The sequence below is a fragment of the Rhinoraja longicauda genome, chromosome 3 (genome assembly GCF_053455715.1).
Source record: "Rhinoraja longicauda isolate Sanriku21f chromosome 3, sRhiLon1.1, whole genome shotgun sequence".
NCBI lineage: Eukaryota > Metazoa > Chordata > Chondrichthyes > Rajiformes > Arhynchobatidae > Rhinoraja > Rhinoraja longicauda.
Window position 1 is genome coordinate 40,108,381 of NC_135955.1, and position 22,902 is coordinate 40,131,282.

General features: G+C 39.5%; 1 protein-coding gene across 4 annotated transcripts in view; it reads right to left on the bottom strand.

The window, feature by feature from the left end:
- Positions 1-8,445: 8,445 nt before the first annotated feature.
- The window catches only part of zcchc7 (zinc finger, CCHC domain containing 7), a 175,199-nt gene continuing 160,742 nt past the window's right edge, over positions 8,446-22,902 (bottom strand). For all 4 annotated transcript variants that reach the window (XM_078396002.1, XM_078396004.1, XM_078396003.1 and 1 more), the window contains exons 7-9: positions 11,396-11,491; positions 10,908-11,025; positions 8,446-9,404 (exon numbers count right to left, since the gene is read on the bottom strand). In XM_078396002.1, coding sequence (XP_078252128.1) covers positions 8,872-9,404; positions 10,908-11,025; positions 11,396-11,491 — 747 coding nt within the window. In that variant the 3' untranslated portion in view covers positions 8,446-8,871. The remainder of the gene's footprint in view (positions 9,405-10,907; positions 11,026-11,395; positions 11,492-22,902) is intronic.

Below are 22,902 nucleotides of genomic sequence, written 5' to 3' on the forward strand. Positions count from 1 at the left end.
TCACCCTGGCCACAAACTCTTTGAAGCATTTCCCTCTGGAAGGCGACTCTGGACTGTCAAAGCCGCCACAGCCAAACATAAAAACAACTTCTTTCCACGAGCAGTAGCTCCACTCAACAATCAAAAGTCTGTAGCCTCTTTTTGCTCTGGTATTTTATTTAAATCTTCACATGTTTAAATTATAATGTTTTATTCTTAATTGTTTACTATATATCGTGTTGATAATTGCGAGCAAAGTACCAAGGCAATTCCTTGTATGTATACATATTTGGCTAATAAAATATATTCAATTCAAATTTATTCAATTCAATTACACTTATCAAATAACCTTTGGAAATGCAAGTACAGTACATCTACTGCTTCCTTTTAATCATCCCTCATTACTTTTATTAAAAAAACTAATACATTTATCAAACATTATTTCCCTTGTAACTGTTGATTCTGCTTGCTTGTACTATGAATTTTAAATATCCAGAGGTTCCAGAGGTTATTATAATAATGCACTTCGAATCATAGTTGTTACCAAACTGACCTTTAGTTTCTCACTTTCAGTTTTGCTGTTTTCTTGAATTGGATCATCTCATCTGCAAATGTTCAATTCACTGGGACCTTTTCAGTGTTTAGGGAATGACACAACCAATGCATCCACTTTTTCTACAGGCACTGCTTTTAAGATCATTAGATGTATGGCATCAGGTCAAGGGAACATTTTAACATTAGTTCCTTTGCTTCGAGCTCTGATTCCTCTCTCCTTTTCCCTATGAATGTCTATTATTACGGGATACTTTTAATATATTTTACTGTGAAGAAAAAACAAAATGTTGTTCATGTCCCTGTCACTTCTTTACTTTCCATTATTAATTTACAATCTCACGCTCCAAGGAACCATCATTTATCTTAGCTACTCTCTTTTTGTATATATTAGTCCAGCCCCTTACAATTTCTAAAAATATTTTTTGTTAGCTTATTCAAATAATATATTTGCCCTCTTATTTTTTTTCTCATCAGCCTATGGTAGTTTCTAAACATTTGCCACCTTCGGGTCTGTCACTAAGTCTCACAACATTGCAGGTTATTTTTAATTTTTATCCCATCCCGAATTTCCTTAGTTAGCCATCATCATTCTCAGAGTATTTTATTTCTCTGTGGAATTGATTTTTGATGAGAATTTTGAATTAGTTCCATAGATGTCTGCTACTGCTTACCTACCTTCTTACTTTTTAATCTATTTCCCCAGTCCACTTTATCCTTGTAATTGCCTTTATTTTGGCTCACGGCGCTAGTTTCAGACTTAAAATTTCATGATCAGTTTAGCAGTGAGAAATTTATCATGATCATTCATTCCCAGAGGATCCCTTACCATACAATTATTAATTAATCCTATCACACATGAGGCAGATCCAGAATCATTTTTTTCTTGGTTGGTTCCATAATGTATCCCAAGAAATTGTCTCAAATACATTTTATGAGCTTGTCTTCCAGACAACCTTTACCAATTTATTTGTCCAATTAATGTCACCCAAGATTATCGTAGTACCTTTCTTGCAAGGAATTAAAAAGGCTGCTAATTGAACTCCAAATGCCTGAATGGTAATAGTAAGTGCAGAGCACAGCAATCTGTTAGTGAAAAAAAAATGTTAGACTGACTCATGGTTGGGAAATTCACACCTTTAGGATTATGCACAACAGGGGTTAGTATAGTTCTTCAACTAAGAGTACAATGGGCAGGACACTTTTCAAGATATGGGGGTTGAATTCCTCATTTAGACCTTTCTTCGACCATTTTTATTAATGCATCTTTTGTGCAATTTAGATGCACACTTCTAAAATTGAAATGTAAGTAATAATTGTACTTTTCAAGCACTTGTATGAACTGCTATATCCTTTTCAGAAATAATATACTGAGAGTTGTATGTCATTCAGTTTAGTTTATTTAGTTTAGAGGTACAGCGCGGAAACAGGCCCTTCAGCCCACCGGGTCTGCGCCGACCAGCGATCCCCGCTATCCTACATTAACACTATCCTACACACACTAGGGACAATTTTTACATTTATCAAAGCCAATTAACCTACAAACCTGAATGTCTTTGGAGTGTGGGAGGAAACCAAAGATCTTGGAGAAAACCCACGCAGATCTTGGAGAAAACCCACGGGGAGAACATACATACTCCATACAGACAGCATCCGTAGTCGGGATCGAAGCCGACTTATAAGGCAGCAACTCTACCGCTGTGCCTCATGTCCAATGACCCTCACAAAGTCAGCTTGAAAGATATCCCACAATTTAATTTCTCCCTGATAATGAGAAAACCTGTCCATTTGTGTTGTACCTGGAAGGTCAGGATTTAGTCAAAAAGTCTTCAAAGCTTTTTAGAGTTTATGGTTCATTTTATATTATAAAAAAGAGTGAAGAGAGCAACAGGGATGTGGACTAAGTCCAGCTGACCCAATGCTTTTGGAGTCTTTTTATTAATAAATTAATAATAAATCAATAATAATAATTAATCAATTAATTGTTTTTAAAAATAAATTAAATAAATTAATAAATAAAGAGAATAGCAAAAGCATTAGGAATTCTGAAACAAGTATTTTCTAATTTTCTCGAATGCTGGAAATACACAAATATCAACTAGCATTTGTAGAGATAGGAAAAACTGAGTTACGATGCATAACTGTACAGAACTGGCTGATTATATGATATGATAAACATTGAGAACAGTAGTCGACTGCATGTGGACCTAAGTTGGCTTAACAGACAAGTGGCAGATGAAATTTAACACAGAAGATTTTGCCAGAACGAATGAGGAGAGAAGTGGATTAAAGAGCAAGATTCCAAGGTGTGTGCAGGAGCAGGGCGACCTAGATGCCACATAAACCTCTGAAGGTGACAGGATATGTTGAGAACGTAGTTAATAAAATGTATGAAATTCTGGACTTTGCTAAATAGATGAATCTATATACTAAAACTGTTTGTTAGTTCCTGAACTACAGCCAAAACGGTACACGACAGTGCAACAATTTTAGGCCTACCTTATTCACCGTTGTCTCTTTGGTGCTAATGGAAGAATTTTCATTGAAATCGGTGTTATATTTTTAAAGTTATTCACATTTTATAGTTTCAATCTATCTCCTAGGGAGGGAGGGGGGAAGGAAGGGAGGGGGGATAAGGGGGGTTGAGAGTGATGGAGGGGGGAGAGGGGAAGGGGATGGGAGGAGAGGGGGGGGGGGAGGGAGGAAGAGGGGAAGGGAGGGGGGAGAGGGGGGTAGGAGACGGGTAGGAACAGAGACCCATTCATTTCTAGAGCCCTGTACAAGAGCTCCATTTTCCAGATATCTTCTCCATTCTGACAATATGGATGATGAAATGTCGGATGGGGTTTGATCCAAGCAAGTGTGAGGTGTTGCACTTTGGGAGGTCGGGTTTAAGGGGAAAGTATGCAGATAATGCCAAGATTTAAAAGCATTGATATATAGTAAGATCTTGGGATCCAGGTCTACAGCTTTTCACCGTACCTCGGTACATGTGACAATAACCTAAACTGAACTATAGCTACCTGACATGGCAACTTAAGTAGATATAGTGGTAAAGAAGGCGTATGGTATACTTGCCTTTATCAGCCAGGGTATTAAGTATATGAGTCAGGAAGTCATGTTGCATGAAACTTTGATTCTGATGCATTTGGAAAATTCTGTGCAGTTCACCGCAATACAGGAAGTATGCGGATGCTTTGGAGAGTTTACCAGGATGCTGCCTGGATAAGAGTGTTAGCTACAAGGAGAGGTTGGATAAACTAGGACTGTTTTATGGAATTTCATAGACTGCGGGGTGACCTGAGAAAGTATATAACATTATGAAAGGCAAAGAAAGCGAAGACAGTCAGAACCTTTCTTCCAGGGTGGAAATGCCAAAGGCCATAACTTTAAGGTTAGACGGCAATGCTTAAAGGAGATGCACTGTCTAGTTTTTTTTACACACAGTGGAATGTGCCTGAAATGCACTGCCAGGAGTGGTGGTAGAAGCAGCTATAATAGTGGTGTTTCAAGGGTTGTTAGATAGTCACATGGATATGCAAGAATTGGAGGGATATGGATCTATGTTAAGAGAAAAGGATTAATAAAGACAAATGTGGGTCCCTTGAAGGCAGAAACGGGTGAAATTATTATGGGGAACAAGGAAATAGCAGAAGAGTTGAACTGGTACTTCGTATCTGTCTTCACTAAGGAAGACACAAACAATCTCCCAGAAGTACTAGAGGACAGAAGATCTAGGGAAACAGAGGAACTGAAAGAAATTTGCATTAGGCGAGAAATAGTATTGGGTAGACTGATGGGACTGTAGGCTGATAAATCCCCAGGGCCTGATGGTCTGCATCCCAGAGTACTCAAAGAGGTGGCTCGAGAAATCGTGGATGCATTGGTGATCATTTTCCAATATTCAATAGATTCAGGATCAGTTCCTGTAGATTGGAGGGTAGCTAATGTTATCCCACTTTTCATGAAAGGAGCGAGAGAGAAAACGGGGAATTACAGACCAGTTAGCCTGACATCGGTGGTGGGGAAGATGCTGGAGTCAATTATTAAAGAGGTAATAACGGCGCATTTGGATAGCAGTAGAAGGATTGGTCCAAGTCAGCATGGATTTATGAAGGGGAAATTCTGCTTGACTAATCTTCTGGAATTTTCTGAGGATGTGACAAGTAAAATGGTTGAAGGAGAGCCAGTGGATGTAGTGTATCTAGACTTTCAGAAAGCCTTTGATAAGGTCCTACACGGGAGTTTGGAGAGCAAAATTAGAGCACATGGTATTGGGGGTAGGGTATTGACATGGATAGAGAATTGGTTGGCAGACAGGAAGCACAGAGCAGGAATAAATAGGTCCTTTTCAGAATGGCAGGCAGTAGCGAGTGGCGTGCCGCAAGGCTCGGTGCTGGGGCCGCAACTACTTACAATATATATTAATGATTTGGATGATGGAATTAGAAGTAACACCAACAAGTTTGCAGATGACACAAAACTGGGTGGCAGTGTGAACTGCGAAGAGGATGTTAGGAGATTGCAGGGTGACTTGGACAGGTTGGGTGAGTGGGCAGATGCATGGCAGATGCAGTATAATGTAGATAAATGTGAGGTTATCCACTGGCGGCAAAAACAAGGCAGATTATTATCTCAATGGTGTCAGATTAGGTAAAGGGGAAGTGCAACGAGACCTGGGTGTTCTTGTACACCTGTCACTGAAAGTAAGCGTGCAGGTACAGCAGACAGTGAAGAAAGCTAATGGCATGTTGGCCTTCATAATGAGAGGATGCGAGTATAGGAGTAAAGAGATCCTTCTGCAGTTGTATAGGGCCCTGGTGAGACCACATCTGGAGTATTGTGTGCAGTTTTGGTCTCCTAATTTGAGGAAGGACATCCTTGCTATTGAGGCAGTGCAGCATAGGTTCACGAGGTTAATCTCTGGGATGACGGGACTGTCATATGAGGAAAGATTGGAAAGACTGGGCTTGTATTCATTGTTTAGAAGGATGAGAGGGGATCTTATAGAGACATATAAAATTATAAAAGGACTGGACAAACTAGATGCAGGAAAAATGTTCCCAATGTTGGGGGAGTCCAGAACCAGTCTAAAAATAAAGGGGAGGCCATTTAAAACTGAGGTGAGAAGAACTTTTTTCGCAAAGAGTTGTGAATTTGTGGAATTCTCTGCCACAGAAGGCAGTGGAGGCCAATTCACTAGATTAATTTAAAAGAGAATTAGATAGAGCTCTAGGGGCTAGTGTAATCAAGGGATATGGGGAGAAGGCAGGCACAGGTTACTGATTGTGGATGATCGGTAATGATCAAAATGAATGGCGGTGCTGACTCGAAGGGCTGAATGGCCTCCTCCTGCACCTATTTTCTATGTTTCTACATGGAGGCAGAGGAGATTAGTTTATCTTTGAATCATGTTTGGCCTGAAGGGCATAGTCCTGTGCTGCACTGTTCCATGTTATAATCTGTGGGTAAGCCATTTGCAGACTCTATGTCACAATTGGTCAGCACCCCAATTCCCTCCCTGGTGACCCTTGTGCCCACAGATCCACTCTATTATTTCCACTATTATGGTACAATTTTTTTGTGGAACATGTTCCTCTAATTGATTGCTCTCCTAAAACCTATTACCCCCCCTCCCTACCATTCCAATTCCTGCACCCATTATAATTTTCTTCAGCTGCCGATGTCAATAGGTCTAGAAGACTCTCACTAAACCTCTTTGCCCCTCTTTTCTCCTTTAAAAGCTTTTGATCTCCCATGCCTCATCTGGCTTGGTGCCAATTCTATTTGACAAGCTGACATTATATATTTGGGAAATTTTATGTGAAGGCATATTGCTAATTATGAATGAATGAATGAATAAGTTTATTGGCCAAGTATGTGCATATACAAGGAATGTGCCTTGGTGCTCCGCTCACAAATGACAACACAAACATAGTTACCAATTAAGAATAAAGCATAACCACATCAAAACAATAAGGATACAACAATACGGTTTAAACATGTGGGTGAAAATAAACCAGAGCAAAAAAGAAACTACAGACTTTGGTTATTGAGTAGAACTACCACTCGTGGACAAAAGCTGTTTTTATGTCTGGCTGTGGCTGCTTTGACAGTCCGGAGTCGCCTTCCAGAGGGAAGTGCTTCGAAGAATTTGTGGCCAGGGTGAGAGGGGTCAGAGATTATCTTGCCTGCTCGCTTCCTGGCCCTTGCAATGTACAGTTCGTCAAAGGGGGGAAGGTGGCAGCCAACAACCTTCTCAGCTGTGCGAACGATCCGTGCAGCCTCCGGATGTCGTGCTTGGTGGCTGAGCCAAACCAGACCATGATGGAGAAGGTGAGGACGGACTCAATGATAGCAGTATAGAATTGGACCATCATTGCCTGTGGCAGAATGTGTTTCTTCAGTTGCCGCAGGAAGTACATCCTCTGTTGGGCCTTTTTGACTGTGGAGTCGATGGTGGCCCCCCATTTAAGGTCCCTGCAGATGATGGTTCCAAGAAACTTAAATGCCTCCACAGATGTGACTATGGTGTTGTTAATGGTGAGTGGGGGGAGGGAGATCTCTTCGAAAGTCTACATCTTATCTTCGAAAGTCTTATCTTCTAGGAGGCAGGCACCAAACCCACTGAGTTGGCACTGATCAATCTCATTGATCTCATTCCTCATTTTCATGCAGCCATGCTATTTTTCTCTCTCATATCCCATCAACTCTCTTTTGATTCTTTTGCCACTTATTTACATCAAGAGATAATATTTAATGGTCAATTACGAGATATGGGAGGAAACTAAAGCACTTGGGAGTCACAGGGAAACAAACTCGACACAGGCAGTACCTGGGACAGGATCAACTTCAGTACCCTGGAGTCATGAGGCAACAGTGCAGCGGTGTGCTGCCTTGTTATACAAAGAATCTGCCAACTTCAATTTGAAATCAGTGCAAGAGGCTCTCCAGTCTCAACAAGGCCTAGTGAGGTTCCATCGAATCTGATACAAGAGACTTATTAATTCCTATCGAAACTTATCTTGACTGCCCCATAAATATTATAAGGCGGATGGAATTTATTTTGGTAATTTCCCCAGCACGAGATCTATCAATTTGCACTGCATTCTAATACAAAGTGTCTGCAATTAAGTGTGTGCATGATGCAAATGTAATTTTTTTTAAATGATTCCATTTGTGTTGAAAAGGAGCAGATTTTTTTCCCTAACCCTCTCACTTATTTGTGAATAGGAGCGTTCAGGTGAGAGAAAGTGCACAGTAATCATTGCCAGTTTCTTGAAACTTCTACACTGATTTTTTGGAATGTACTGTATTTATAAAGAACCTTTAAGCTTCATAATAGGATGTAGTTAAAAGCCTGGTCAGAACTGAATTTAAAGGAAGGTCTTCAAAGAGGTCAGGTTCACTTCTGGTTCAGAAATGATGGCAAAACTGTAAAGAATCTGTCTCAACCCAGATTTGGCTAGGAAGAATGATGAAAGTACACAATAATTGGCCGCCCAAACATTATCTGGAGCAAAATGTTATTAATTACATGTGAATCATTTCTCCAACATCCAATTTCTGGAATGTTTCCTCTCATATTTGCAACAATTCATAGATTCATAGAACATCTATTATGTGGACAGTTTTATTCTTTACACTGTCTTAGAGAGTTTGTGTAATCTATGTATGTTATGTTTTTATAAGGTAGCTGAGTCTATGTGCCTGTGATACTGCTGCAAGCAAGATTTTCCTTGTACCTGTACTTCACTGTACTTGTGCATATGACTTTGAATACTTGGCTTAATTTATCTCAGGATTAAATAGGAAAAGACAATAAACATTCTACATGAAGAGATTTATTACATATGGAATGCTGAAATTTTAATAACTTGTAAAGTGAGAGCACAAGCAATAAGTCATTTTACAAATTGTAACTAAAAGAACAATGTAGCATATAACCTCACAGCATGTATTTGAGATGAAAATTCATCAAATCTTTGTTAAATGAAACTATTAATCTATTTGGGAAAAAAAGCAAGTATTAACTTGAGCCGTTGTTTAGAGACTACCTTGATGGCCCGCCTTCTGATTTTGTTGTCTCTTTCTACACAGAATGTTCAAAAAGCAGGTCATGACGAATCATTGTCAATTTATTCATCCTCGCATTTGCAGAAACCCAGATTTTGCTTAGTACTACATCGTGGCTTGGTGACATGCAAGATTCTGTGGGTGTGTTTCCATAAATGCCATGTCATATTAAATTAAAACCAATGATGTTTACATTATTTAATTGTTGCCACGTGGCATCTATCGTCCAAGATACAAATGCAACTATTTACCATTTTGACTAGTCTACAGATTCTTGCAATTAACTTTAGAGTGCTTCTTGTGCTTTTTGTTCTGTTTTATCATTAAAAGATTATTTGGGATAGGGGATGCTGTGTCAGATGCTTTTGTTTTCCGAGCCTTTATCTTTTTTTTTGCCTGCATACGTTTCTGTTTGCTTATCTTGATCTTTTTTCGATCTAGTCGTGCCTCAGTCTGTGGAGGATTACTGTGCACAAACAATCGAGGGCTCCCATGTTTTCTCCGGTGAGCAGCATTAGCTGCTTCTGAAGTTGCTGTTTGCCCTCTTGGAAAATCATCTTCGGCACCTTCATTGAACTTTTTCAGAGAAGGGGAAGAATGATGGTGATGTTTTGTTTTGCGTTTTGTCAAACTACTTTTAGTTCTGTCTCCCTGTTCTCGTCTCTCATATCTTTTCCTCAGCATCTCTTTCCTCTGTTTTTTCTTTGCTTTCTTGGAAAACAAATCTTCGTTTGCAGGCTCCCTGCACCTTCTCTTAGCTGGAAAGTTGGTTTCAAGAAGCCCGGCATCTTGAAGTTCTGGAGGAGAAAAGTCAAATGAACACTTGAGAAACTTGAGAAACTTAACTTCCTTTACTTTTCACCTGTCCAGTGATCATGGGAGGAGTAAAAATGATGGTTCCGATATCAACCAAAGTTTTTGCAATTAGTTATCAGGTTTAATCTAGTTGAACAACAATTGGTTCAAAAAATTATTCTTCATAATTTATTGTAGGTATGAGCTCTACTAAATTCAGTATCACATTTGAAAAATTGAATGAAAGTTCTGAAATAATACAGCATCTTTCATATCTCCAAAAAGATAACCGCCAATAGAGTACTCTACAATAGTACTCTACAATACAGGAATTGAGGGAACAACGTGGGCAAAGCAAACTCCCATAAAGAACACATGATCTATTTTAGTGATGTTCAGTGAGTGCAAGATATTGCGTAGAGCATCAGAGAAAACTCACCACAAAAATAGTGGAAGTTAATAAAGCACTCTTGTTGTAAATCCAGAACTTTGTGACTCGATCGCTTACTCCAAATACTGGATGGGAAAATATCCAAGGTGGCACCCTTGAATATTTTTCACAGTCCTCCAGTGCTTTTCAAATTGACATTCAATAACTTCTATCGATAATTGTGCAAAAATCTCAATTAAATAATGTAACATACACTGAACATTCAAGCCCACTGAAAACAGCCAATCAGTGTGTGACATCCTGATTCTGTACCATTATAATTTCATTTCATTTCATTTCATTTTTTTAATTAAGTTTCTGTTTAACTAACTTTAGCAATAAAAACTTTAGCAACAACTAACTTTAACAATAAGAAAATGCTCATGTTAATAAGCCCTCATCAACACCATTCATTACAATACTCTGCAAGTATGGTTACAGTATCGAGTGATTTTGTGTATTATCTGGCTCAAGAACAAAATCAACTTATGCGTAGAAAAGAACTGCAGATGGTTGTTTAAATCGAAGGTAGACACAAAATGCTGGAGTAACTCAGCTGTACAGGCAGCATCTCTGGAGAGAAGGAATGGGTGACAATTCGTGTCGATACCCTTCTTCAGACTCTGAAGAAGGGTCTCGACCCGACCTCGCCCCATTCCTTCTCTCCAGAGATGCTGCCTGTCCCGCTGAGTTACTCCAGCATTTTGTGTCTACCTTCAAAATCAACTTATGGTCATCTGTAAAAATGGAATCCATTCGTAAACTGGGGACAACGTTATTTAAATATTCAATGCTGAATTTGATAGTCAATATCAATGCTTACGCTGGTCTCCCGGGGCTCCACTGTTGCCACTCATCAGCTGGTTGTTTTCAGTCTATTGACAGTGGTCTGCTGTTGGTTCACTTCATATTATCTCTTACAAAGTAATGCTTTTGAGATTGGGAACTCAACCCAATCCCTACATTCCAGAGAAATCTACCATGCAAGTCATATTACAAATCAGAAAATCCTAACTGAATGGCTTCTTTTCAGAGGCTGATGCCAGTTATATCCTGAACAATAAAAAGGACTAACCTTCAACTTTCTTCCACATCCTCCATTCCCTATTTTTAATGTCCCGCTCAGTATCATAATAGCACATAAGTGATGAGGAAGGAAAGATATGCTGATGCATCCATTTGTTTGAACACTCCTACAAATGACCAAAGCAGTTTTTTTTAGTATAAACAAAAATATGAAATGCATTCTCAATCCAGGATACAAGATATTTGCTCATCCACACAAATTCACTTTGCTATCTCATTACCAATCAGATATTAGTGCATCAGGTCATTAGTAACTAACACGTTGATTTCTGCAGTGAAACATGCAGCAAAATCACGGTAAATAAATATTGAAATTAAATTCTTTAAGACAGCAACGTTTCAGATCATATGTTTTGACTTTGTTTTTGCAAAATATCTTAAATGCAATTTTACAATCATTAGTTTTAAATACAATGCAAAAAACTATTACATTCAAAGCACAAAAATGATACAGTATAGATTGATGATTGAGCTTACGTGGCCATAATGTCCTCTTTTTGCACAGTTGTAGCAATACACAGATTTCTTGGCTGCATGCTCAGATGGTCCAGTTATTATTGGTCCTTGTCTGGTCTACAACATGGAAAACAGTAATTTGCTAATAATCTTTAAAATCTATCAAAAACAATCAATAGAACGATGATATCACAAGGTATTTAAAATACTGTCACTGTAAAAAGATTGCGTGCTTGGGCTATCTACATGAAAAAACTTTTTCACCAGTCCATGCTAGATTAATTAATATGGAGGGAGTGGTGCAAAGGTAGTGAAATTGGATGCAGGAAAAACACAGGGATATCTCAAATTATGTGCTACCATCTCATTATCATGCCATTTGGTATGTTACCCTTAAGAGGCAGAGGCATTGAGTATAAAAATTAGGACATCATGTTGCAGCTGTACATAACATTGATTAGACCACATGTAGAATATTGTGTACAGTTTTGGTTGCTACACTACAGGAAGAATGTGGCAGTAATAGTGAGCAAACTTCACCAGGAAGTTGCCTGGAATGGAGAAACATAGAAACATAGAAACTAGGTGCAGGAGTAGGCCATTCGGCCCTTCGAGCCTGCACCGCCATTCAATATGATCATGGCTGATCATCCAGCTCAGTAGCCTGTACCAGACTTGTAGTTATTAAGAAGAAATTGAAATAGGCTCATTGAAACATAGAGGCTAAGGATCATGACAATTGAAGACTGCACACAAGTTTAAAATAAAAGAAAATTCAAAGATGTGTCCTTTGGAAAGCAATATAAAAAAAAATCTAAAATTAAAGACCAAGATCAAGGAAAGAATAGGGCCAATAAGTTCAAAAAGATAATGCATGTCTGGAGGTGGAAGATGTGGATAAGGATCTTAATGAATACTTTGCAGAGCAGAACTTTGAAGAAATGTTGTGAGGGAATAAAAATGTTTCACAATGGATTCATAGAAATATAAAGCATAGGAACTGGTGCCTAGGCAACCATTTTTACACTAATCCTATCCTTACCCACTTTATGCTACCCACATGGTCATCAACTGCCACCCCCCCCTCCAAGATTCTACCCCTCATCTACTCCCTATTTACATTCAACGGGAGCAATATAAATTTACATTTGACAGTTAACCAATTAGTGTTTGTACTGTTCTGCCCACTTACACTTAGTCAAAGCATTTGACTAATTTTAAAATAAGCTATGTTAATAAAATCCAATTGGAAGTAATTTTTTCAAATCAGTTGTGGAAATCAGTCGAAATGCGGCAGCAAACGTTGAAACTAGAGAAGCATAGAAGTACATTGGAACTTAAATTAATAAAAGAATAAATATAAAATAAAATGAATTCCAAATGAATTATATTGTTAACCTACAACTAAGATTAAAATTCAGAACAGATGAGATTACAAATGATACTTTGAGAATAGAATAGGTGTACACAAATTTTGAAATAATATTGCAAATTGATGTAGATAAACGACAATATGTGATGTCAACCAAGCCCCATTAAATATTTTAATGAACATCCTGGAAGCGACTATTTGATATAGTCGCTTCCAGAATGTAAATCAAATAGTAAATTATTATAATGAAAACAAATACAAATTACAAATGAGATACTCAGTATGTAAATAACCAGAATCGATACCGAAGGGTGCATTATATATCCAGATTAAAGAGTAGTGATGATATGAAAATGCAGCTTCATCATAAAAATGTTCGGTGACAAATTCCCCCAAAATCTGTTGGTTAAGACACCATAATCTGATATATCTTGAATGTCAATAAATTGCAGACAATGCAAGTGATTTACATAATACAGAGATTATTAAAACATATTTGTACTATACGTCCAGTGGAGCAAATCAATCCTAACCTATGTGCTCGGACACTTGTTGGGAGACTGTTTTGTGGCCGAAACTCCCCATCTCCTTCCAGTTTGCGGTCATGTTGCCAAAAACCTTAATCGTAACTTTGTCATCTTTAAGCCTCCTAATCACCGAGCTAATTTCAGATGTAATTTGACAAACTGCTCATCACCCCACGGGCTCTTACCTTTTGGACTAGTCTTACATGCGGGATTTTGTCAAAGGCTTCGCTCAAGTCTATATGGACTTCATCAATCACTCTCCTCAACATATTTCTCCTTAAAAAATTAGTCATACATGATCTCCCCAAACAAAATCATGCTGAACATCCCTGACCAACCCTTGTCTATACAAGTGCAGAATAATCCTGTCTCAGATTTTTGTCCAATAATTTTCCTATAAGGATTCCTTCTTGAATTAATTCACTGCCCTCTAGTTATCTGGCTCCTCTGCTATGGTTAGCAAAGATTTGAAAATTTCTGCTTGAGCCACAGCAGTATCCTCCATTGCCTACCTGCCTCCTACCTTGCCTGTGCTCTTTTGTGCCCCTCTTAATATCTCATCTTGGTTCAGGAGCAAGTCTCCATCACATGACTTACTGACTCGAGTGAGATTTTAAGATGCTAAGAATTCCTGAGATTTCCTGCAGGATCTCATTTTTTTTAGCTCTCCCCTCCTTCCACGAGCCACCTTCGATTTCTGTATCCAATCCTTGAAAGCTCTTTAAATCAGCCAACATTACCACCTTCATTAGACAAATAATGGGTAATGACAAGTAAGAGGTTTTACATATTCTGTTGTGCTGTAAGAATTTCATTGTTCAGTCTGGGACATATGGCAATAAAACACCCTTGACTCTCTTGGGGAAGGAAAAGAGTACTGGAAAGAGAATGATAATTTGGTTGAGTGATACCAGAACAACAATCTTGCGCTTAATAGGAGCAGTTTGATCGTTGACATCAGGAAAGGCAAGAGGCCATACACCTGTCTTCATCAGCGGGATGGCAGTGAAGAGAGTCAGCTTCAAGTTCCTGGGTGTACACATCTTTGATGGGTCTGTCCTGGGCCCATCCATCACAAACAAAGCTCACCAATATATATACCGACATAGAATAGTACAGCACTGGAACAGGGCCTTTGACCTACTGTGTTTGCACCAACCATGATACCAATCTGCTTGCACATGGTCCATATCCTTCTATTCCCTGCCTTTCTAAATGTCTCTTAAATGTTGCCATTGTATCCGATTCTACCACATCCCCTGGCAGTACATTCTAGACATTTACCATCCTCTGTGCAACAAGAACATATTTTCACCCTCTCTTAATCTTATGGTCTCTACTATTTGTCAGTTCACGCCTTCATCACCTCCCGTCTGGACTACTGCAACAGCCTCCTCTATGGCGCACCCTCAAAAATCATCAATAAACTTCAATACATTCAAAACTCCGCTGCCCGTCTACTCACACACACCTCGATCCGTGACCATATCACCCCCGTCCTTTATAAACTCCACTGGCTCCCCATCCCCCAGAGAATCCAGTACAAAATCCTCCTCATAACCTACAAAGCCCTCCATAACCTGGCCCCATCCTACCTGACCGACCTCCTCCACAGGCACACTCCCACCTGCACCCTCCGCTCTGCCGCTGCCAATCTCCTATCCCCCCACATCCGGACTAAACTCAGATCCTGGGGGGACAGGGCTTTCTCCATCGCTGCTCCCACCCTATGGAACTCACTACCCCAAACCGTTAGAGACTCCCCCACACTCACCACATTCAAAACATCGCTGAAGTCTCACCTGTTCAGTACTGCCTTCAACCACTGAAGGTCACCTCACCTTCTGTCTCCTTTCTCTGTTCATTTATTTATTTACTTATTTATCTATTTATTAATTTCCCCATGTTCTCAAAATCTCTGTAAAGCGTCTTTGAGTATATGAAAAGCGCTATATAAATAAAATGTATTATTATTATTATTATTATCTCTACTTCTCATTTCTATATACTTTCATCAGGTCCAATTCTATATACTTTTATACTTGGCTTCCTGTCCTCCATCAAAAATAATCCAAGTTTGTCCAACCTTGTTATAGCTAATGGTTTCCAATCCAGGCAATGCCTTGATAAATGTCTTCTGCATCTTCTCCAAAGCAAATACAGTGACCACAAAGGCATAGAATACCCGAGATATGGACAAACCAAATTTTTATATAGCTCCAACATGACTTCCTGACTTTTATACTCAATGGCCTGACAAGATGAAAGCAAGTGTGCCATAGGCTTTCTTTACACCCCCCTTATCCATTTATCGTGCCACTTTCAAATCTCTGTACAGCTCTGCTCCTAAGGATCCTGCCATTTACTTGATTTATTCTGACTGGAGGTTTGTGACCACCTGTTGTTTGTATCTTTTGATAACGCCCCGCACTATCAACAACTGCCAATTTTTGTGTCTTCTACAAACTTATTAATCAGGCCACTTTAGCGTGTAAAATTAAAGAAAATTCCAAGGCTTTTTATACATACTTAAAAACAAGAGGGTAACCAGAAGATAGGATTGCTCAAGGATAAAGGAGATAATTTGTACTTGAATCGGAGAATGTCGGCAAAGAACTAAATTATTTTTAATCAGTAGAAGGGCATGGAGGATAGTGAGCAAATACTGTGTGCAGGAAAGAATTGCAGATGTTGGTTTAAATCGAAGGTAGACACAAAATGCTGGAGTAACTCAGCGGGACAGGCAGCATCTCTGGAGAGAAGGAATGGGTGACGTTTCGGGTCGAGACCCTTCTTCAGACTGATACCAGGGGAGTGGGCGGATAGAGATAGAATGTAATCGGAGACAGTAAGACAAGTGAGAGAACTGGGAAGGGGGAGGGGGAGGGGATGGAGAGAGAGGGAAAGCAAGGGCTATTTGAAGTTAGATAAGTCAATGTTCATACCGCTGAGGTGTAAGCTACCCAAGCGAAATATGAGGTGCTGTTCCTCCAATTTGTGCTGGGTCTCACTTTGCCAATGGAGGAGACCCAGGACAGAAAGGTCAGATTGGGAATGGGAGGGGAGCTAAAGTGCTGAGCAACCGGGAGATCAGGTAGGTTAACGGATCAGGCGGTTAAAGCGGAGGTGTTCAGCGGAGGTGAGCAAATACTAATTCGCTGAGAAGATGTTGGGGATCTTGAAGAGCATGAAGGTGGATAATCCCCGGGGCCTGATGAGATCTATCTCAAGTTAATGAGAAAGACAAGAGAGGAATGCAGGGGCCTTGACAAAGATTTTTGCATCTTCTCTAGACACCAGTGAGGTCCCTGAGGACTTGAAAGTAGACAATGCTGTTCCTTTGTTCAAGAAGGGAAATAGAGAGAATACAAGAAATATTAGGCTGGTGAGTCACACGTCAGTGACAGGGAAGCTATTGGAGAGGATTCTTCATGATACGATTTGCATTTGGATGCAAATGGACTAATTAGGAGCAGTTAGCATGGCTTTGTCTGCAGTATGTAACAGAAACAAGGTGGTTTTAATAGGGAATTTTACCTGTCATTTTGATAGCAGATGGCCAAGAAGTAAAACCAAAGTATTTTTGGCATGTTTTTGGGCAGAGTTTTGAAACAGAATGTTTCAGAAGCAATAAAGGAGCTAGTGTACCAAAATAAAATCAGTCAACAACCATATACAAAAGTAATTTGTTAGAAGGGGGAAAGAAAAGGGTAGGGATAAAGTAAATGTACTCCAGTTGGAAAGAGATGAGAAATGATGATTGTCAGAAGTTAGTATTTTAGTTTCAGCTTTTCATCAGTTGCATTAATGAGTTGGATGAACAATGGTGTTATACCTTCTCGTGTGCAATGCACTCTGTTAGGAAGCACAGCAATTCATGCAGTAATTTCAGTCGCACAAAAACTTGGATAACCTGCATTTGGTTTTGAGCACCAAAACCTCATGATAAATTGTCTATGGAGAATTTCCCCAGAATAATGCCAGGATGAATGGATTATGAAGTAATGTTGCATTCACTTAGATTTTTGAATTCTGAAGAAAAATTATGTTAAGATATTTAAATTTAAAAGAACATGTGTTGACTGGATACATAGAAATGAATTCATATGGTGATGCAATTGAGACAGTTAGAATCAGCAATTAAGGAGTGAAATCAGCAAACGGTATTATGCATGGGGTGTTGAAATCTGGATCATTTTCACCCAAAAGGCATCAAGGAAAAGGACCAAAGTGCATACTGAATTTATGATTGACACAAAACACAAACCTCCATTAAGGACCATAGACTAAATATGCAAACCAATCAATGTTCGATGATAATCCAGTAAAATAAAAGTACATATGGATGAAAAAATAAATAAATAAATAAATAGACAGTAAATGCATGAAACCTACCAAGACTGACAACATCTACCTACTCTCTGGCATTGCACATCCTGGAAGCAGAAGAGCTGTAGCCAGTCAAAAAGAACGCCTCAGACAATCAGAGCATGAAAGACACCCCCTACATGACCACCCTTTGCTACCTCAGCGTTTAAAATCACGCAGGGTTCCTCTCTTCTGTCCCCATCTCCTGGACTGCAGTGCGTCGTCCAGAAGGCTCAAACTCTGGAAAGAGAGACTAGAGAAATCTCCGGAAGACATTCACATGGCAATCGATCCCTCTGAGAAACTCCCACCAGGTTCCGACCAACCGTGGATAACCTGGCGCAGCTTCAACAGACTGCAGACAGGCATGGGGAGGAGCAAATCAAACATGCTGAAGTGGGGATATACTGAAGATGCGGCAGACTGTGAGTGCGGACAAGGCCTCCAGACTATGGAACATCTCCTGAGCTGTGACATGCTACATGTCACATGCACTGAAAAGGATCTTGCAGAGGCCAACTACGTGGCACTAAAATTTGCTCGCTATTGGCAAACAGTTGTGTGATGACACGAATAAAAATAAAATAAAAATAAAGACACAAAGTGCAGGAGGAACTCAGAGGGTTAGGCAACGTCTCTGGAGAACATGGATAGGCAACATTTTTGATTGGGACCAATTCAGATTGACTGTGGTACTGGATGGGGGCAGGACAAAATGCTGTGAGATAAGAAGAGGAGTGAACTGTGAAGCCTGAGGAAGGGATACTGGTGAAAGGGGACATGGGGTGGGGAAGGGGGGATTGTGGGAGAAATGGGTACGCATCCAGGTGAGACACAGGAAAGAGAGGAGGGGGAAAAAGGTGGTGCTTGTTGGTCAGTTACCTGGAGAATTCAATGTTCTTACAGCTGGGTTGTAAGCTACCCAAGAAGAATATACGGTGCGGTTCTTTCAGGCCTCTCTCTGGCAATTTTTGAGGCTCAGGACAGAAAGGCCAGTATGAACGCACTATGGGAACTACACTCGCCCCCCCGCAGGACCTATACATCAGGAGGTGCAGATCCAGAGTCAGCAACATTATGGGGTCCCCTACCACCCCAGCAACAGACTGTTCCAGCTGCTACGGTCAGGCAAACGCCTCCGCAGCACGCTGTGATAACATAGAGGATGAGACGGAGTTTCTTCCCACAGGCCATCAGGACTGTTAATTCTTATATCACCAGGGACTAATTTACTGTATTAATTTATTTTTTGTGTTGTGTCTTTTAAAAAAAAAAAAAAATCTATTCTGTTTGTAGTTTTAGCACAATCCGCAGGCATTGCCACTTTCATTTCACTGCACATCTTGTATGTGTATGTGACAAATAAAGTAGACTTGACTTGATGAGAATGGGAAGGAGAGTTAAAATGCTGAGTCATTCCAGCACTTTTTCCCTTTTTTTTGTAAACCAGCAATTCCATGTTCCTAACCATATAAATGATTTGAAACATCTTTATTTGTGAAGAACAATTGTGAATAAAACAAGCTCTAATGGTTATGAAGAAACAAGGAACGATAGATGCTGGTTTACGAAAGAAGACACAAAAGTGCTGGAGCAACTCAGTAGGTCAGGCAGCATCTCTGGTGAAAAGGAATGGGTGACATTTCTGGTCAGACTCTGAAGAAGGGCCCTGACCCGAAAGGTCATCTATCGATGTTCTCCAGAGATGCTGCCTGACCCGCTGGTTACTCCAGCACTTTGTGACTTCTAATGGTTTTGACATGTTTTTAACAATAAAGATTCTGAGAAAGGGAGAACTAGAATAGTATATTTATATAATGTAGCTAATAATATATTTCCTGCTAATGCTAGAATAGAAGAATTTTAAGTTGAGAAATAATAACCTGGCATTTGATGGATAAAATCCCTGTTCTTTTACTGAAATCGATGCAAAGTCTGTGAGGTTAGCTTTTAGGCTAATTCATTGCAGGAATTTGGGGGGGGGGACGACGACGACGACCCTATGCTTGCTTTTATCTTGTAGTATTGCAAGAAAATGAAGTACAAGAATGACATGATACAAGCACCTTACCAGTCATGTCTGAGTGGGTAATACTCTCACTAGTCTCAGTAAGTCATGTGATGAATTCTCACTCCTGAGGCACTTCTGAGACGTTAAGTCAAGGCCTACTGTTATTTTGAGTACAATATAATAATAACCATACTTCAAGAGTACGATAGCTACAAAGCATTTTGAGATGCCCTGCGATCATGACTGGCACTAAATAAATGCATATTTCTCTTTTAAAAACATTACTAATGTTAAAAATGAAAATGCAGTAAAATGACATATGCATGAATTTATTCAGTGCATCAAAAATAGCAAAATTACTGTGACCATCAACATGCACGTCAAAATATTAATAGCAAAATTACTGTGACCATCAACATGCACGTCAAAATATTAATAAAATTATTTGGTTTCTTGCTACTCACTGGAGAACAATGCATTTGAGAATTTATCTCCAAGCACAGATAGAACAAGGAGAAAGGATCTATTGGTGAAAATGCCTCCATGTCATAATTTTAACAAACATTTAAATAATCTGTACTTGCAGACTGATATCTTGCAGATTACCACACTATCAAAATATAAAAGTAATAAGTCAGTAGATAGCAATACCTATAAACGATTCATCCCATCTGCTATCCTTGGTGAAAGCTTTTCATGCACCAGTAAACTCAGTAAATATCAGAAGATAAAGCATAAGCCAACTACGCCATGGATTTGCTCCTAATGTCTCCTGAAAGTGCAGCCCGATGTGATTACAAATGATTTTCTCCTAATGTCATTTTACATAACCCTTTTTCTGCATGAGTAGTTACTACGGATTGAATGAATGTCATTAAAACAGTTAATCATTATCTTGCGACACTAGCCTCCCTCCTTCTCTCACATTGGAATCTCCATGACAAAGAACCAGGGGACAAAATGCACGGGCTGTCTGGGCAACCCATCTTTGCAAGTAATTTTTTATGTAAATGCACTTGTCCGGCAGTTCCCTGGGTGACCTTGAGCTATTCATATCAAAACTGACTTCAATTCGATAAGCGTTCCCTTCAAATAAAACTCATGATTGCAAACAGGTACCTTTAACAACAGGGATATAATATCACGTTGGGATAATCGTTTTGTACAGAATTGTGTTTTGGGTATCAATGATGGTGCACCTGTCCTTCTTCAGACCAAAAATTTAATTTCACTTATTTGAGCAAACATAGAATGGACACGATGTAATAAATGATTTCTGAAACAACTGGATTTGGAGGTCTTACTTGCCATTGGTGCATTAGTACAAGAATGCCATGCTGAAATATGGGCCAATAATTACTTGGTCTAAGTCAAAACAGTCTCAAAGAAACAGCAAATGCTGGAACAAGAAGACCTCTACCAGTACAGTTTACTGAATGAATTAAAAAAATTCCACAATTCGAGGGACAAAAATTTGTTTCATTACCAGAAATGGATATAGATAAATCTACCTTCAGAAAGCCAAACCCTCAGAAAAACATTTGCTAATAAGTATATCAGAGAGACAAACAAGTAGGGTTATGCAGTAATATCTATAATAAAATTTCAGCAGGATAATTCAAAATGCCATAACTTGAGTTTCCCTCTTTGCTGCAGATCTGACTAGTCTGCTATTGATTTATTCCTTATATTTTCAGTGTAAACTAGTAACCTACTACTAGTTAAAGAATTAACTTCCCTATCAATTTCACTCGCCTCCTGCAAATATGTTTATTTTTAATTTGCATGCGTAGGTGCAACAAATGCGCATTGCCGATGTTTAAAGGTGGAAAGTAAAACAATTAATATTTTCTCTTGCTGTGCCAATTACTAACTATCTATTGAATCTGTGCAGCACAATGCACGGTCACCTTGATTACATTTAATATGCAGTCATTTTATTTTCATTGTTTTGATTTGGGTAGAAGTGTTGAATACATTAACGAGAACAAACAATGATGAATCAACCCCTTACCCACTCTACATTCCCAAATGTACAATTTACATTAGTGGCTGAACAAACCTGTAAAAACAATGGTTGCCACATTTAAACTGGATTATTGTATGTTTTTTCTTGTTTGTATGTTTAGTTTGATTGTATAACCACAAATGTATACCTGTTACTGTTAGAGGAAATATCACTTTCAAATAGTTTACAATGTGTACCCACAATATTGATTTCCAAAACCAGTTTTTAAATACATTAAAAAAGTGAAAACTGCTTTTGGAACTCAGCAGGTCAGGCAGCATCTGTGGAGGGAAATGGACACCTGACGTTTCAGGTCAGGGTCTTTCATGTAGGTTACAGAACTGGTTTTATCTTTGTTCTAGAAAGAAGTGGAGGTCCCCAAGGTCTTCCTGACGGCAGATAGGGACTGGATGGTCCATGGTGAAGATGAGATGGTGGGGGTAAAGGAATTGGAGGTGGTTGAATTAGTGTAGAACATGCGAGGTGCCCCATATATAGGTGGGAAGGGACTGAATAAAGGGGGAGGGGAGAAAACAAGATAGAGTTGAGGTACAAGGAGTTAAGTTCACAGGGGCAAGAACAGAAGAATAAAAATTGGCATACTAGAGCAGTCCTGCTTGTGGACTTTGGGGGAGATAGAAACAGCAGTAGGTTGGGGAGCTATCAAGTTGCAGTCAGATATCAGCCTGATGTTTGTTGGAGGGATCATGGCCAAGGAGGTGGTGTCAGCGACCTGCTGTCCAGCCTCTATCAGGTGGAGGTCAGTTGCCAGACCACAACACCACTGCCCTTATTGCGCACAATAGTTGGATTGGGTGGTGGGTGGTGGGGGGTTGGTGGAAAAGTTAAGCCAGCCGGTGTCACATTGGCTGTTAGAAATAAAAAGGTTGAAAGATGGTAAAAGGCCTGATTCAACACTTCTACCCAAATCAAAACAATGAAAATAAAATGACTGCATATTAAATGTAATCAAGGTGACCGTGCATTGTGCTGCACAGATTCAATAGATAGTTAGAACGAGGAAGAGCAGTGTTGAAGGATGGAGAAAGGATCATTAATGGGAAGGGGGGAGGGGGGCATGAGGGCTCCTTGTCAAAGAAATAGGCTGTGAGGCAAAGACGATGGAAGAACTCACAATCATGGCACAGGCACAGGGCTACTAAGGGAACGCCTCTGCTGATGGCAGACCACTCAGCATCAGAGGGGGGGAGGTCATAAAGAATGGTGAAGACTCAACAGGGA